The sequence below is a fragment of the Clarias gariepinus genome, chromosome 21, assembly GCF_024256425.1.
Source record: "Clarias gariepinus isolate MV-2021 ecotype Netherlands chromosome 21, CGAR_prim_01v2, whole genome shotgun sequence".
NCBI classification, from domain to species: Eukaryota; Metazoa; Chordata; class Actinopteri; order Siluriformes; family Clariidae; genus Clarias; species Clarias gariepinus.
In genome coordinates this window covers 3,217,922-3,236,347 of record NC_071120.1, presented here as the reverse complement: position 1 = coordinate 3,236,347, position 18,426 = coordinate 3,217,922, and the positions used below count along the sequence as shown (strand labels likewise).

At 37.2% G+C, this 18,426-nt stretch overlaps 1 protein-coding gene across 1 annotated transcript in view; it reads right to left on the bottom strand.

The window, feature by feature from the left end:
• Positions 1-18,426, bottom strand: part of LOC128509183 (BOLA class I histocompatibility antigen, alpha chain BL3-7-like) — an 83,846-nt gene that overhangs the window by 8,189 nt on the left and 57,231 nt on the right. The window contains exon 4 of the mRNA XM_053480806.1: positions 17,048-17,094. Coding sequence (XP_053336781.1) covers positions 17,048-17,094 — 47 coding nt within the window. The remainder of the gene's footprint in view (positions 1-17,047; positions 17,095-18,426) is intronic.

The following is an 18,426-nucleotide window of genomic DNA, read 5'->3' as shown; positions in this document are numbered from 1 at the left end:
TTTTGCATAAGTATAAAGTAACAGAATAGGGTAATTTAAATGTACACAGTAGGCTTTAAAGCGACACAACAAACTGTTTCTCCTGTAAAGGCAAAAGTGTGTGTGTGTGTGTTGGTGTGAGTGAAGAAGCATGGTCTCAAATTACGGATTTTTCTTTGTCTTTCGGCTGTTCCCTTTCAGGGGTCGCCACAGCGAATCATCTGCCTCCATCTAACCCTATCCTCTGCATCCTCTTCTCTCACACCAACTAACTTCATGTCCTCTCTCACTGCATCCATAAATCTCCTCTTTGGTCTTCCTCTAGACCTCCTGCCTGGCAGTTTCAACCTCAGCATCCTTCTACCGATATATTTACAATCTCTCCACTAAACATGTCCAAACCACCTCAATCTGGCTTCTCTGACTTTATCTTCAAAACATCTAACATGGGTTGTCCCTCTGATGAACTCATTCTTGATCCTATCCATCCTTGTATCTCCTAAAGAGAACCTCAACATCTTCAGCTCTGCTACCTCTACTGTAGCTCTGCCTCCTTCTTTTCTTCAGTGCCACTGTCTCTAAGCCGTAGAACATTGCTGCTTTCACCGCTGTCCTGTACACCTTTCCTTTCATTCTCGCTGAATTACATTACGCTTAGTAAACAGTACACGTCTGCACGGATGTTGATTATACCAGCAAGGGATGAGCACTAAGACCCAACAGGGGAGACAATTATCCACAATTCTGCAGCGCAAGAAAGATAAAAACCGTTGGCTCAATTGTGTCACGTGACGCTCTGCGTCAAAACAAGAAGTGTATGCGTGATACATGATACTCGGTGCTTGTAAACCAAGACTTGTTCGTTTTTAAGTCAAAATTTATTAAAAAAAACCTTTGCTCGTCTTGCGGAACCCTCATAAACCGTGTTACTCGTAATCCGAGGTTCCACTGTACATCACATGGTGCGGATCTCAAGGACTCTACAGAATTGAGGAGAGTGTGTTGTAGTGAAGAAGTGTATAAGTATTATGTGCATTGTTTCAGTTTATGTGTGTTACAATAAGAGATTACAGACTTCACCTCTACTCTTCAGAGTCTCTCTGCCATAAGAGACATACGTCTTTATCCTCTCAATACAGGTGAAGCTCATGTAGTTCATCCGGTCTTCAGTGGTTAAATTATTAATATAATCCAAAATCTGGTTGTTGCGCTCAGCACCAGGTTTGGCTGAAATCCAGGTTTTATTTTTTAGATCTAGACTGAGGAAATCTTCTCCATCATATCCTAACTGCATGTATCCTCTAGTGGTGCCGTCATCATCGAGCTCACAGCCGTACATCAACTGTGCCGTGTGAACACCTGTAGTCTCACGAACACACACACACACACACACACACACACAGATGAGTGTGATAAGCTGTGTCACTGTTTCAAAGCTGCATTTTTTTCTGTTACGAAAAAAAAGTAAAGTATTAGTAACCTGTGGAGACATCATCTAATAATTGTCAATACATACTGCATGCGATAGGTAAAAAAAAAAAAAAAAAGTATTTACTTTTTGTCTTAATGTACCTTTTAAAAACTCTGTGTCTCTGTGTTACTAAAACGTCCCTCTTCTGCGCATGCCTCTGCCTGAACACTATTTCCTCGCTACTCCTAACCAGTTAGGACACCTCTGGACCTCTTATATATTTTGGTGGAGATAGGAGTGATTTTCTATTTTAAGAATCTTAATAAATGGCTCTTACTCCTACTCCTGAAAGCAGGACCTAAATTTTGTCATTCAGAAAATGTTTGGCCCCTTTATAGCAATTTTTTACTCCAAAGCATTCAATAAATACAGCCCCTGTCTCACAATTTCCATTCAATTCCATTTCAAAGGTGCTTGATGGGGTTGAGGTCAGGGCGCTGTGCAGGCCAGTGAAGTTCTTGCACACTGAACTCATCAAACTATGTCTTTATATTCTTTGCTTTGTAAACCGGCACAACCTTCCCCCAAACTGTTGCTGCAGTATTGGAAATAAAGCAGTGTCCAAGACACCTGAATTCAGTAATTAACAGGTTCTGCCAAACGTTTTTTTCCCCATATTGTATATATGCTGCTGTGATTGAAACACTTTATGCTGTACTGTTACAGAGTATTATATGTTCAAACATATTTACAATTTAGGCATTTATTTATTTAGTTTGCAAGTAAAACTTAATTTACATATAGTATAATGGACAGTGAAACCGCGGATCGCGAGTAACGCGGTTTGCGAGTGTTCCGCAAGACAAGCACAGATTTTTAATAAATTTATACTTGGAAAACCAGCAAGTCTTGGTTTACAAGTACCAAGTATCATGTATCACGCATGTGCTTTTTGTTTCGACGCTGAGCGTCACGTGATCACAACTAAGCCAATAATTTTTCTCTCTCATGCGCTGCGGAATTGCGGGTAATCGTCTCCCCTGCTGGGTCTGACTGCTCGTCTCTTACTAGTATAATCAACATCCGTGCACACGTGAACTGTTAAAGTGCAGGTTAATTATTTCTTTTGGGATTTTATCGATTTGGTTTACAAGTGTTTTGGAATATGAGCCCACTTCCAGAACGAATGATGCTTGTAATCCAAGGTTCCACTGTACACATATTCTTGATAAAAGTGTGCTACATAGTGATATTTATGAGTTATTATTTATATTTATTGCTATAAAATAAACAATATCAAGATATGAAACCTAGGTCATCTCACACAGCACTCTGTGTGTGTGTGTGTGAATGTTTTACCTGTAGTGTGATCAAAGTGCTGTAGTGTCATATTTAGACAAGTTTTTAATTTTTCCTCCCAAAACTGATAAAGATGTGTGTGTCTTTTCCAGTAATCTGACTCATATACAGTAATCTTCTGTATCCACTCTGTCTTTGGGGTCGCATTCCTAATGTTACTGTCATAGTACTCGAATGCCTCTCCGTCCACCTGACCCATAACAGTGAATTCTGGAAAATGTATTCCTGGTGTAACAGCAGTGTAGAGGTACTGCAGAGAGTGTGTGACTGTAAACATGTAAAAACACACATTAACATGATGCAAGGAGTTGGAGGAAAGTGAGAAAAAACATGAGCCACAGTAAATAATAATAATAATAATAATAATAATAATAATAAAGTTAGAAAGGGTATTTGTTTGTTTACCTATTTGTTATGTATTTGTAATATTGAAATACAGCTCGCAATCTAATAGCTGCTATGGCAGCTTTAGCGTTCAACTTTAATATTAGAGAGTAAAGTAATATAATAAAAAGATTACAATTTATATTAGAGAGTAAATAAATATAATAAATAGAGTAAACATTACAGAACTCACCTGCTGATGAAAGATGAAGAGAAAATGTGAAGAAAACCAGAGCTTTCATAACTGCACTGCCGCGGCCCATCTCTCAGTATAAACTCTCATACAGTACAGAACTCTCTTTTATTCAATTTTACTTTGTTTAACCCCTTTTTAAATTATTTTATATTTTTTTAACTCAGTAAGAGAGAGTAACATTCTGCATTGTTTTTAGAAACAGCGAGTTGCTCAGAGCTGTGAGATTTTAGCGGATCCCAGAAAGACGGTAACTGCAGTCTCTCAGCAATAACAAACTGTAGTGAAAACACCCTCAACAGCTTATTGCAGATCTTGTTTTAAATTTTCTTCACCTTTATTCTTCTAAGTATTCAGTTCATGTAAAAATATGCAAAAACTTTTGGCACAGTTATACTATACAGGTATCACAACAGGTTGGCCAGGCAATCATTCTGGCAAAAAGAAAACCTTTTTAGAATATCATTAACTGCTTGTATACCAACAGTACAAGGTCTTCAAATCCCTACCGTATGTAAAAACAAGAGGAACGTCAGGTGTCACATATGGCAGGACCCTGTTTGGTATTAAATATTTTGGCTTGTTACATTTATATGGGCCATTTATTCCATTTGCTTTTGATTCTCAACAGACTTAAAATGTTATGCATAAGCTGTATTTGTCCTGGGAACACATTGTCCTCACATGTTGTCTCTGATAAGTCTTTGTAGTAACACACTGTAGTCTCAGACAGCTGTGCAGTGTATATTTGAGTGATACTTAGTTGTTACAGGAAAATCAATACTCTTAGTAATGAAATATGTTGTAAAGTGTAAGTTCTTTTCATAAGAATAGTTAACACCCAAAACATGTTCAACAAGTTTAGTAAAATCCAATGTCTCTGTCTCGTTGACAGGTTTAATGCCTTGAAGTCTTATTTAAGCAAATTATCATCTTGAGTAAATTAAAGTTGAAGACTTTAACTATTAACATTTTAATTCTGAAAATGTTAACTTAATTTATTCATTCATTTTCTTTTTTCAAAATAGTGTGATGGTGGGCTACTCAGATGAATGAGAAATTTCCCAACTTACCTTACACTAAATACCCTTCTTGAAAATTTAGTGAAATGTACCTACCCAAGAAAAAAGAAGTCCAGTTGACCTGAACTTTCAGATATATACAAATGTTTTTTTTTTCTCTGAAAAATCATGATCAATTATGCACTTACTATTGTACTTGATCAGGCAACTTTAGCATGACCCAAAGGATTTTTTTTTTTTAAAGAGCTCACAAAAATGTATCAATTATGTCTCCTAGTCAACTATGAGGTCTGTGTGAAACCAAAATAAGACTATAGTGCATTTCTCCTGTAACTATTTTTTCTCTAGGAAAAAAAGATGCAAAAAATCTCAAACAAGACCCATTTTAAGTTTCAAAAGAGGTCTTTTCAAGCTCTAAAACAATTCTCAAAAAATTCTCAACTTTTTTATCTTTTTTAATCTCATGCAGAGAAATTGGGGAGCCCTATGAACTCAATCTATTCTTATCCCAAAAACTCTATTTAATATAAACTTTATTTATATCTGACTTTATTATGCACATAATATTTTAATGATTATTTTGTATTGTATTGTTATTGGATGACCAAACAGATTGACTGTAGACTGCACCCTTCTGGTATTAACCAAATTATATTTTTTGTAAATAACATGCAGATTCGGCTAAATTAAGTTCCCAAAAAATAGGAAATGTGAACACAGAGAAGCAGAGACTCAAATACATGTTTCTCAGTTTAATGGATTTTTCATGCTTGCCCAAAACAAAAATGTAACTTTTAAGACATTTTAAACAGAAATCTATAATTAATAAAACATCAGGTTATGTAACATTAAAAATAAAAATAAAAAACATCTAACAATATCTTGGGAATTACTAGCATTTACATAAAGCATACAGTACACATTAAAATAGCTTATTACTAATTACTATAACAGTTAAACATTTAGTCAATCATTAATAATACCAGTCAGTTTAGAAATCTATAACTGTAAAAGATAGCATTTCAGCTGTAAAGTAAAACTGGCAAAATCCCTATACTCAATGTAATATACTTAAATGTACTCATGCGGGGCCAACATTTTACTGAGACAATTACATTTGCCTTTATCTTTCCGTCACCACCATGTGTTCAAAATGTTTCCGATACATTGACAGTTGGGGTTTAATTTAGCAATTAATCCCTTTCAAGCCTGTTAGGGAAATGTGATACAAACACAATACCAGGCATTGAGGATAAATCCATGAACATCAACTTGCCCAAAATGCTTTCAAGTGTAACTACAATCCCTTTAACAGGAACTTCTAGTAAGCTTACAATATGCAAACATGTCCCACCAGTCAGAGTGTCCTGTAGAAGATTTATGTCAGCAACTAAAAACTTATTCAGAAATGAAAGTTTAATGTAATTTTGACAACACAGTAAAACTATCTGCCCACATTTGATCTGCACTCCATCAATAAACAACACTGTATAATTGTTCCTTTGTTCGGCTTTGAATTAGTGCATTAAAGTGTAAACAATTTTCCCAATTTGAGCTCTGTTACTGTACTGTATATGCCTTAACAACATTATTATGCAATCCTTGACCAAGAAACTATTCCACAAGACACATATCATTAGCTTCAAGCAACAGATTGAATGGTGTCCCAATCATTACTGCACTGCTGTCCACATTATTTGGTTGATTACTATTGCCACTTGTCATCCTGGCTAAAAATTCAGCAGTTTAAGAGTTGGTGAGCTTGGTGGTTTGTGTGATACTGGAGAGACACTATTTTCTTTACAGCATTCACCATTTGCAAAGGTATATTCTGGGTCTCATGTATAAGGTGAAGTAATTGCCTATTCTTGTCCTCAAAGTGAAAGCAAGAGTGTGTCCACAGAGGACCAAGACTTCTTACACTGTCTGCTAAATGAACAAGCAAATGCACATTGGCTGTCATGTATTGTTCACCATAAAGGCCACTCATCTGAAAACAAAAATTCCACAAAAGTTTTTCAGCATGATCTATTTGTGCTGGAGCTATTGATTACATCAGAAGAATGAAGATCGCCTCACTAAGAAGCAGGAAATGGTTGTAGTATAGATCTGCAAGAATGCCTCGGAACACAACTGGCCTAAAAAACAACAAAATGGAACGATACTCGAAGGCTTTAAAGAACATTTTGTGAGAACATACAGAGCAAGGGAATTTAATTGAAAATGGTGGTTGAATTTCTTTCATTTGTTTGTCTACTTCTCTGACTGATCTGGCCTTGCTACCTTTCCACCTGGTCTCCTGGACACACAGTATATCCACCTTCCCTCTCTGCATCATATCAACCAACTCTCTTCCCTTCCCTGTCAGGGTCCCAACATTCAAAGGTTCTACTATCCTAAACTTTTGCCTTTCCTCTTCTCTCTCTGCTTTCGAACACGCCTTCCTCCCTTCCTTCTTTGACCAACAGTAGCCCAATTTCCACCGGCACCCTGTAGGTCAACAACACCAGTGGCGGTCTTTGTTAACCCGGGCCATGGCCGATCCGGTATGGGAATTATATTCGTGATTCGCATCATTGATTTGGCAAATGTTTTACGTCGGATGCCCTTCCTGACACAACCCTCTGCATTTATCCAGACTTGAGACTGGCACGAGAAGACACTGGATTGTCCCCCACCCCCTTGTTGCATTACTATGCACAAAAATATACTCAATCATTTAATATTACTTAACTATCTTTATATTAATAACAGTTTTATTATTAAATTACCAGTTGTCTTACATCTGAGTACATTAAAATAAAAAAGAAAATACTAAGCTACACTTAGTAACTGGTTACTACAAAAAAACATGGCTCAATGACAGCATACGAAATTTCATTTGACAGCAGCGCAATTCATTACACAAGCTGCGTCCCGATTAGTTAATTAACGTGGTTGGCCGAATTTAAGAAGAACGCCCGAAGCGCCATTAAAGTATGCAGGACGAATGATGACGATACGCAAAGCAGCACCTTACAGAAAGAGGTAAGCCAAGTCCTTATTAAATATAATTTAAGTATGACTTTATAATGTTTTAAAGGAAAGTGTTTGTTTGTTGTGAAACTTTTTGAGGAGGCTAGTCCCATCTGTGGCAATGTTAAATAATAACTTTAGCTAACCTTTAGCATGGACCACCTGTGGCTCTATAAAACTAACTTTACCGCGGTGGGTAAGTGATACTGCAGATTGGTGGAAAATTGGTGAAGCCCGCACACCTTCAGAAAAAAATGTTATTTGAAGTGGTCGCCAGGTTTACTTAAATTCCAATAGGGACTCTGGCTTTGGCTTATCTCTCGCGTGCTGTTTATTTAAAGTACCGGAGCGCATAGAAGACGCGCGCATGTGCGTCAGCGTACATTTAAGATGTAAAATAAAAAAAAAAAGTTGTGGCTCATTTCATAAACACGTCCTGAGGTGAAAGTGTAAAAAATTAACTGACTATACGGTAACTAACCATGTTATCACATGTTGAACTGTCTTTATGGATTTTTATCATGTCGAGAATATTACGCGGCAGAGTATTTTATTGCATGGCATCTAGTATAGTATTAGGCGATACCCTTAATATAGTAGGTTGTTGTTAACATGCCATAGAATAAAAAAATATATGCGAAGTATAAAACACAAAGCTTGTTTAAATAATTTAATTCTTCCTTGTGCGAAGCAATGGAAGCCACATTCGAAACCTCTATTCTGAGGAAAGACGCAGTGCATGCAGAGGTCATGTTCATGTTCATGCTTCATTTTCTGTGGAAACATATCTTTTAAGATGTTTCAATTTTTTAGCAAAATGCAAAGTTTGATGTCTAAAGCCAAGGAGGACTGTACTAAGATAAACAAACTCATAGATGACGTCTCTTACCACTACAGTAGATTATTATGAATGTATCTCCAGGCGCAATCATTAGGTTATGGGCATTTTGGTCAAGTTAATCTGTATCTCGATGTGTTTATCTGTGTTTTAACAAGACAATTCTGCTGCCTTGTTGGCCAAAATATCTTTAATTTTTAAAAATCCTTTTGTTAGTGGGGGGAGCTATTACCCAGTATGGATGTAAAAAGTCTTAAATTGCTTTTAAAAAGGTATTAAATTGTTAAAACCTGCAGAAACCATGTGTTGCCAGATTATAAAAATACAATAAAGTAGCATGTTTGAGACTGGATCTTAGTATTTACTTAATCTCCGTTATTCCCTATTTTCATTTTTAGGTCATTTTGTATTTTTAACATTTGAGGATGGATACACTGCAAAAAAAATTATGTCACTGATATATTAAACAAAGATGATCAACCTATTGCTTGTTTAAGAAATCTTAAACCGGGGGAAGTAGTATTGGCACGGTGGTCTGACAACAATTTCTACAGTGCCAAAGTTAACTATATTGGAACAGAAGCCAAGAAAGTGGATGCCAAGAAGGGCACAAATATGAACATTAAAAAAAGAGATACAGCTGCTCAGAGATTCCATAACCGCTCATCACTGCCTCCAGCAGTTCAGTCCACCTCTGCACAGCAATGCCTAATTCTTTAAAGCATGGTGTCACCCAGGAACCAGCTACTCCGTCAACTCCACTGGTCTTTCAACCAGTTGCAACAGATGCCTGTTTTACCAAACTCAGCTGAGCAATGGAAGCCAACAACTCCAAGTAAACTTGCAGCCAAAAAAAGCTTTCTTAAAATGTTGTACAGTCCAATTGTACCAGAAACACCGCTTGCTTGTCCTACAGAGAAGAGCACAGCTAGTAGTCCTGAATATGAAAACTCAAGCTTTAGCTCCTCTGCAGGTAGTTCTATCAATGAGATTGCTCCAGTACCAGAATATAGAGAACCAAGTGTGAGAACGAAACCATGGGTTGCCGAGCATGGAAGCTATGTGAGGCCTGTAAGCCAGAGCTGGCAAAATTAATGGAAGAGAATGAGAAACTGGAGGAGGTGCTGTGTAGTATTGGAAAGTAATGCCCCCACCCCCAGTTTCCAATCCAATCTGATATTATAGGCTATTGAATATCAGCACGTTAATACAGTATGTGCTTGGAGCCTACCCTTAGCACCCTCCCCTCTTACGGTAAATGGACAAACAGTAACACGTCTGATTGGAATTCCAGTGAAGGAGAGTTATGCATATAGTTAAATGTAATTAATAGTAAATGACAATCAACTCTTGCATTGTAATTATCAATATGATAAAAAAAACTACAGTTTTAAGTAGACTAATTTGGGGCATATAGGGTGCTTTAGCAAAAAAAAAGTAATTTAAAAAATATTTAATCATAACAAAATCTTTGTTTTTAAACTTGCTGCCTTTTTTTTTTTTGCTTCTTTCTGTATCCCTCTAAAGTACTGTAACAATTCAATTTCTGTGTTACAGGTGGTAAACAACTTAATACATTAAAAAGCTTTCTGGAATAAGTTAAACATATACAACCTCAGGCTGGTGCTTTGGCTAAACAAAACAGATCTGGGAAGCGAGAGCAGTATCCAGGAAGTGGTCTTTTTCTGTCCTCTACCCGTCTAGCTGCAATCTATGCCGAGGCCCGGAAGGATTGCCTTCGCTTTTTTCATCTTCTTTTTAATAAGTTCTTTACTGCAAGGGAGTGCCAAAATGCAGTGACATTTGGGAAACACGGAAAGGTGCCAGAAGGTAAACAGTCTTGAACAAGTCCAAAGTCAATGGGATCCTAAGTAAGTATTTCTATATTTCTATATTCTATCCATCATTTTTATAAATTAATTGATTGTAGTTGTTACTTAATCACCTAATTCCTTACTTAATCACCTAATAATAAGTGTTATTTCATAGTTTTATAATCTTCAGTATTGTTCTAGAATGTATAAAATAAATCCAAACTTTTATTTTTGGATACTGTATTTCTTCATACAACATGGCAAAGGGTTCAGCGCCAGAGAGCGAAACTAAGGCCCACAACATGGTCTAGCCCTATACTGTGACTCAACGGACATCCCTTATTTATTTATTAAAATATTCGTTTATTCCTATGTACAACGGTCACGCCTATGGTGGCTTACACTAGTGGGCTTCAACATGCTGGCTCACAAAAGTTCATTCCACTGTCCAGTTTGAAGCATCACTACCCATACGGCAATACATTTTTAGAATTTTTTTTTTTTTTTTTTTTAAACGAAGCTTTAACTAAATTAAATTGACATGTAACCAACTATAAACGTATTCAACCTCAAGAGATGGAATTTATTTTACGTGCTTTGATTCATGGCCATATTGGACCAATTTGCTCATTTTTATGCCTCAGAAAATGCATGTAAGAATTTATTTGACAGTCAGTAGACAAGTCTCTTTAGTGTCCTGCATTTTTAGAACTGTGACCTTAAACGCCTACTTTCTGTAAGCTGTTAAGGTCTTAACAACCATTCCACAGGTGCATGTTAATTAATTGATTATGGTTAATTGAACATGCATGGAAAACATTGTTTAAACCCTTTACAATGAAGATCTGTAAAGGATCTGTAAAGATTTTTGTTGAAATACACAGTCCTGAAAAAGGGACGTTTCTTTTTTTTTTTTTGCTGAGAATAACACTAAATAGAAACTAAACTAAGGTTAAAATGAGAACTACAACTTTGTCTCCAGAGTTATAGAAGAGTGAGCTTTGAGCAGTAAAATTTTCCTCTGGGGAAATATTACATCAGTGTGGCATGGCACGGAGGCATTTGGCTTGTGTCACTGCTGAGGCATTACTGAAGACCTGCACCCATATCTACTAAGCATCTCGGAGTAGGAAATTGCACCCAAGTAAAAAATTTTAAAGTTTTGGTCCTACTTTTGGTAAGATTAAGACCAATTAATCAACATTCTTAAAATAGGAAATCACTCCTATCTTCACCAAAATGTAGGAGAGCACCATAGTCTTCTGCAGGGTATGTGTGGCAAACTGACAAGTGGCATTGATGGTTTCACAAATAGAGTAAAGTAATGAACTCCCTGGATGCCTAGCCATACTGAGAGAACCTTCATGATTGAAAACCAGTGTTGAGTTTTTCTGAACTTGTTCATCTCCCATAACTCAGTCTCTGCCTGTGTAAAGGAAAACTGTGCTGCTCACCTCCTTCTCCAGTTATCTGTTTCAGTCAACTCCCCAAAACCTGACAATGAGGTTTGTGTGAGTGACCGTACAGCAAACTCTTTGTTATTGCATTCTTGTGCTCCTCTAATTCTGTATTCAATCTAAACTCTGAGTAAAAGTTTCTAAATCATCCCCTGGCTCTGTTGTATCCTGCTTTTAGGTGGAACCTGTCTCCACTTGTTCTTAGATTTATTCCTTGTGTTATCTCAGAGAGTTTTTCCTTTGCTACTGTTACACCTTGCTAGCTGATTAGGTATAAAATTATAAATTTGCATAAAAGTGTCCAGGTTTCTGTAAAGCTAATGTAGCACGTGACACCCCTTAGGCATTGTTCACATGGGCGTTAAATCTTTGAATAAACGAACGCGCTCTGAACGTCCTAGACGTTTATGTTGCGTTTTGTAGTGGCGATCGATTGACTTCTACACCGGCGTTTGTTTGTCTCTGTCTAACGTCAACCTCCAGCCCAAATTGTAGTTTGTGTGTTAACCTGTTGGGGCAGTGTCGGGAACTGGATATGAAAGCCTGGGTTCACTCTCTGACTGCACAACGTCGGATTAAAGGAAGTTTTTTTTTGTGGTTTTTGAAGAAATTCAAAAATTTCGACATATGCTTTTTAACAATTTATTTAATTTTATTTTGCCTTTTTCCGCATTTCCCTATGTTTAGCATGTAGGATCATGGGATATATCCGGTTTTCCAAAGTGTAAAATGAACGTGAAGAAAACAAACTAGAAGCGGTTTCCTTGCGTTCGTTGGGTTTTGAACACCAAGAAAAAGCTGCATGCAACGTTTTTTTGATGCCGTATAAACGCGCAGCTGGACAAACGCATGTTACCAAAGCCCGTGTGAACACTCTCATTGACTCCTATGTGTAGAAAACACTCTGTGCTTGATCCGCGCTCACCAGACGCTACGAACGCAAGAAAAACGCTTGATTTTAACACCTGTGTGAACAAGGCCTTAAAGGAAGGGAATAAATAATCAAGTAAAAGGCAGGGTTGTGTGATCAATAAACAAAATTGTATTACATATAAGACAATAAACAAATGCAACAAATGTATTACCAAAAAAACCCAACAGGCCTTTAATGAAAAACAACCCACAGATGGCCACAGGTTACCTATATTGGTGTACAGACAAACGTGCTCTCACTAAAATCCATCTCACAGCAAATCACACTGCAAGTCTACGAAAAAAGAATAAAGTGGCCAAGTCACCACACCACTGCTATCTACCATTAAGGTCGACCCTGCAGCCACCATGAGGGTCAAGGAGATCTAAAACAATAAAGCATAATAATAACAGCGGGTAATGCAATTAAATAGGTCAACACCTGTTTAGTATCTACTGTAATACCAATATTGGCCTGAGGAGAAACTGAGACCACATTCAAGTAACGAAAATACAAAATACAAAGTAAAATGAACTCTACAATAAACACTGAAATAAACACTAAACGTAAACACAAAACATATAAACGCTAGAAACAAAAGGCTTAACGGTAAAATAAACGGTAATTGTGCCTCCCTGTAAGGGAAAACACAGCCCATAACTAACATGTTCAAATAACATTTAAAACTTAAATTTATAACTTCTTTAAGAAATAAAAACAAACAATACCATCCGTTATTCAGGTTTGTAGGAGACCATTCAGCCATAATACTAAAGAAAAAAAGTAACATTAATAAAAATGTGGAAAAGAATAATACAACTACTACATCCAAACTGATGCATCATATACAGTATGCAACTCTCAATACTTCATCAGGGATCTGCTTGTATATTGCTGCTGTACAAAAGGCAAATCTACTATGACCTTAAACCTGCCGTGAAAACCAAAATGGAGAAAACAACAAACCCCATCAATCCCTTTTATAACATTTTTCATAACATTAAGGCTGATGTGATTTGTAGTTCCCCAAATCACATTTCTATACAACCTAATGCTAGGGCTGATGGGATCTGTAGTTCCCCATATGCATCTCATTATGCTAAAAACATAAAAACTGAATAAAAACTGTGTAAAGTTACTTTTTAAATCAGGGTATTTATCTCTTTAAGAGTGTCAGGCTCCAGCTGCCACACTTATCTGGTAAGTGGTAAGAAATATGATTGCATACAAAACAGGAAATTACTTAAATTTTTTTTGCCTTGCATTAGCCACATTATGTAAACTTCTGCACACACACATTCACAAAATGAATGTGATGAACTCTCCATTCAACATCACTTAATTCTTTCTTTAGTTCCTAATGACACAAATTTACATTTATTGTACACATACATTTATTTTGTATTACACACGTATCTCAACTGTACCTTTGTGCTTATTATTGTTGTTATTACGAGTGCATCTTAAAAAGAGAGAATATCAATAAAATGTTAGTTCACTCACTCACTGTCTATACCACTTTATCCTGTATACAGGGCCGTGGGGGGCCTGAAGCTTATCCCAGGAGACTTAGGACATGAGGCAGGGTACACCATGGACTGGGTGCCAATCCATTGCAGGACACAAACACACACACACTCCAGGCAAATTCAGAATGCCAATTAGCCTAATCTGCAGGTCTGTCGACTGTAGGAGGAAACTGGAGTACCAGAACGAAACCTTTTAAGCATAGGGAGAACACACAAACTCCATGCACACAGAGACAAAAATCGAACCCGGACCCTGGAGAAGCAAGCCGACAGTGTTAACCACTACATCACCCAAAAATTTAGTTTTCTTTAATGATTTAATATAGACAGACATTCTATATATCCAGCATTTTTCACCAGCCAGTATTTTAAGACCTGACTCTGGTGCAAGCATTTAAGTAATTTAAGCATTGCTCTCATAAGGGCACAATAATCTCTATACTGTACTTATCAGTGATGCTTTACTCGCCCCCAGTCTTGTCCTACTAGGCAACTTACAGTAACATACTGTTAATTTTTTTGCACTTGGGTTTTGTTGTTGCAACATGTTGTCTCCAGGTAAGTTTCTCATAAAATAAAACACAGGGGAAGGTTTACATTAAAAGGATCTTTAATAAAATTACAAAATTCATCCAGTATTGAATCACATTTATCTCGACTAGGTTCTATTACTCTAATCACTTACTGGAAGTTTGTCATTATAAATATAAAGCAGGCATAGCAATTTAAACATCACACAATGTACAGAAACCACTCATTCACAGTAATCTGTAAAGCTTAGATACATCATATACTGCTCCACTAATACAGTAACAAACACAGCCAGTAAAATTCATGGTATCAGTTTCACTGTACAAGTTTTTCAACTCCCTGATTTATGACTAAAAAGACTAAAACAACACATACATGAGAGTATCTATGAACCATTTTCCATTTTGTAGCTGATCTTGATAACACTCAGTAATAAACACTTTGGTACATTCTTAATAAGAAGTGATACAGTAGGCATCGGTGAGCTCAGTAACACCAAATGGCCTGAAAGACAAAATACAACTAAAGTGGATAATCGCAGAGGTCTTTTCTTGGCGAAGAAAAACCCATTCACAAGGTTACATCTACAGTAGCCATGGCAAGAAACCTCTGGAGCAGGCAAGAGTATCAGCGTCTACAATCAAGAGATAATTTACACCTTGATGGGTGTACAGTAAATACAGAGGTGTTATGGTGTTACTGAGATGTCACCTAATGATGCAAACCACTGGAAACACTAGGAACAGAAAAGACAGACATTTTTTACATACAATACATCAATATTGTACGACAACATCATCAGACACAGTGGAGGCAGTGTTGTGGCATGCTTGTGTATGACTGCCAGTGAAACTGAGCTGAGCTTCACAGTACAGATGGATAATGGAACAAAACATATCACATACTGACTGCTTTAATTCAAGTTCAGTTGTTGGCCGTGTAAAGGAACATACTGTAAATAGGAATATTGTCTCTAAATACTTATGAATCCAACTGTATAAAATTTTCATTAAAAAAAGAAAATAGATAAACTGATTAGCTTTTGGACCTGAAATAAGGTCATAGCAAGGTCATAAACAAGTAATAGCTTTGCTTCAAGAACTTCTTTCCTGATTGGAGCCCTGTACATTTGAAGGGTATTACCTTTATTCACATTAGTAACAAATTACTACCGTTACGCGTCCAAAATAGGACATAATAAATGCACTTGAGTGGTGATTAAACACCATGAACTTATGGAGTTCATTTTTACACTTTAGTCCAAGCACAGTGTGTGTTTGTGTGTGCATCAATCCTCTTCTTCTTCTCAGTTCAATAGGAAGACACACACAGTCACACTACCACTTCATGGTTGAAGAATCTCCTTCAGAGGCTGTAAAACATCACAAAGTGACTAAACACTGTGTATAAATAATGTAGTGGATTTAAACATAATTTATGGATCATAAAGGTTTACTTACAGGGTTTGGGGGAAACAGGTGTAAAGCCTGGAACACAGATGATAGACAGACAGTTAGTATCAAATCTGTCTACTGGATTTGCTTTCACAAGACTATTAGTCATGTAAGGGCCATATTTCATTCTTGTAATTTGTTGTTGTGTTTATTTTATTTCAGTCTATTAGTTAAGCATTAAGCATTAGGTATCATACTCATAATTTGTATTGTGACATCATTTCATGAGTTGTTCTGTGACATCATCCTACAGTTGTGTAGCTGCATGTCTATCACGCACGTTAGTTGTTCAGTTGTTGTTAAGACACGGAAGGATACAAAAAGGTGTGGAGAACACAAGCTTTTGACCGTGAAACTGTAAGCTAAAAGATACAGTAAAATGAGTTGTTGTAACTGTAATCTACTGAAGCTACAGAACACAGCAAACGACTTGTTGTGACTACAGTGGATTTATGCAAGAAACTGTAACAACCGTTGTACTTTAATGTTGAAAATAAAACAAAAGACAAAGAAATCAACAAAACGTCTGGAGTCGTGAGTGACACTGTGTAACAAAAAGGACACGCCTCAGAACTTGTGAATAACATGCACGTACAGTCAATATAAGCTTATTGTCTCGTCTAGTTTATCAGTTTAACTTAAACAGAAGCGATCATCGGATCTCTCTTCAGGAATTAGAAAGTGTAAATCTGTTCTATGAAAACTTTACCTCTGCCTCCTTCCTCCTCTCACCAGAGTTCTTCTTCTTCCAGACCACAATTTCAGCAACAACAGCGACGAGAGCGACGAGAGCCGCGACTACAGCAGTGATGATAGCAATCGATCCTCCACCTGTTAAATCAGCACAGAGTCTTTATTATCTGCTGCAGCAAGAAATCAGCTTTCACTCTCTACAGCTCTAGTTTATTAGGACCTTTTGGTACTTTTCGCACTAACTCCTTCTCCAAGCTGCTGTGCTGAACCACGCAGGTGTAGGTGTGTTTCTGCAGCTCCTCAGCTGGGACTTTCAGAATGCTTCTCTTCTGGAAGCTTTTATCCTGGTTGGGTAATGTCTCTCTGAGCTTCACGTCCTCATGCACGTCCTCTCCGTCCTTCTGCCAGGTGATATTTAGTGCTTTGGAGAAGAAACCTGTAACGTGACACACCACCTCTGGAGAAGGAGAGTGTTTCTGGAACACCGACACCTCAGGATGAACTGAAAAACACACACTGACATCAGTATTAAACCAAAGATCACATTCCCAGGAGCTCAGAAGTTTACCTGAAAGCCACCCCCTTCATTCTGCAGGTGAAAAAGGTAATTTCGGCCAGACAAGGCAATTTTTATTCGTCATTTTATTTTGTTGTGGCAGTACAGGACGACAGGTCTGTTTAACGACAATGCAATATCACATTTCCATAAAATCCTCAAAAGGAGGCAAAAACAAGTGTCATTAGAGGGGTTTCATGTTAAGGATTTGCTGACACGTGCATGCCTGTGCAAGTCGTTCTACACAGTAGCCCCCTTCCTCCTCATCTGCTCACTTGTCTTACACCAGTCAGCCAAAGGTAAAGTGCAGGTTAATTTATTTTATTTTTACTTTAGATTTTGTATTAATTGTAATGTTTCGCTGTGGCGACCCCTGAAAGGGAACAGCCGAAAGACAAAGAAGAAGAAGAAGATTTTGTATTAATTATTTTTATTGAATATTTTTGGGTTGTGGAATGAATCATCTTAACGAGTTTTTGTTATTTCTTATGGGAAAATTCGTTTTGATATATGCTTTGGATTACAAGCTTTTAAAACGAATCTTGCTTACAATGCAAGGTTTACCTGTACTGTATATAAATGCCTATTATTCTTTGTACAGATGAAGTTGGTACATTCAGGGATTTCAAAATAGCTCACAAGGATAAATCAGATGTTTGTTTGTTATTCTGAGGCTGATATCAAACAAAGAGGTCAAAAAATACATCCACAGTTCGACCTCCAATTCACTTAAATGATGTCAATTAGCCATCAGAAGCTTCTAAAGCTTCTAAAGCCATGACATAATATTCTGGAATTTTCCACACCGTTTTAAAGACACAGTCAGCAGAGTGTATATACTGTAAACTTTCAGCTCTACGCAGGGACAAGAGTAAATGTCTTGCCCCCTCAAACCAAAATTTTGAAATGTTGAGAAAGCACATGTGAATATACTCACAAAATGTTAAGTTGATAAAATGATCTGCGGTAGTGGAAAAATCCACTGAAAAAGGGACACTACACAGGACGGTATTAGATTTCCCTCATGTCTCTGTCCCTCCGCTGTGTATATTCATTCACAGGCTGCAGCGCGCACACACACACACACACTCTCTCTCTCTCTCTCTCCTCCCCTGAGCCTCGGTAAACATCCAATCACCATCCGCAAATGAGTCAAGACGTAGCCTAATGTAGTGTCGTGTCGGATTTCAGCGCGAAGTGGGAAGACTTTAAAGAAGCTTCATAATATGAATTGTTCTATAGCCCATCTGCATTAACTTATTTTTTTTTAATCTTCAT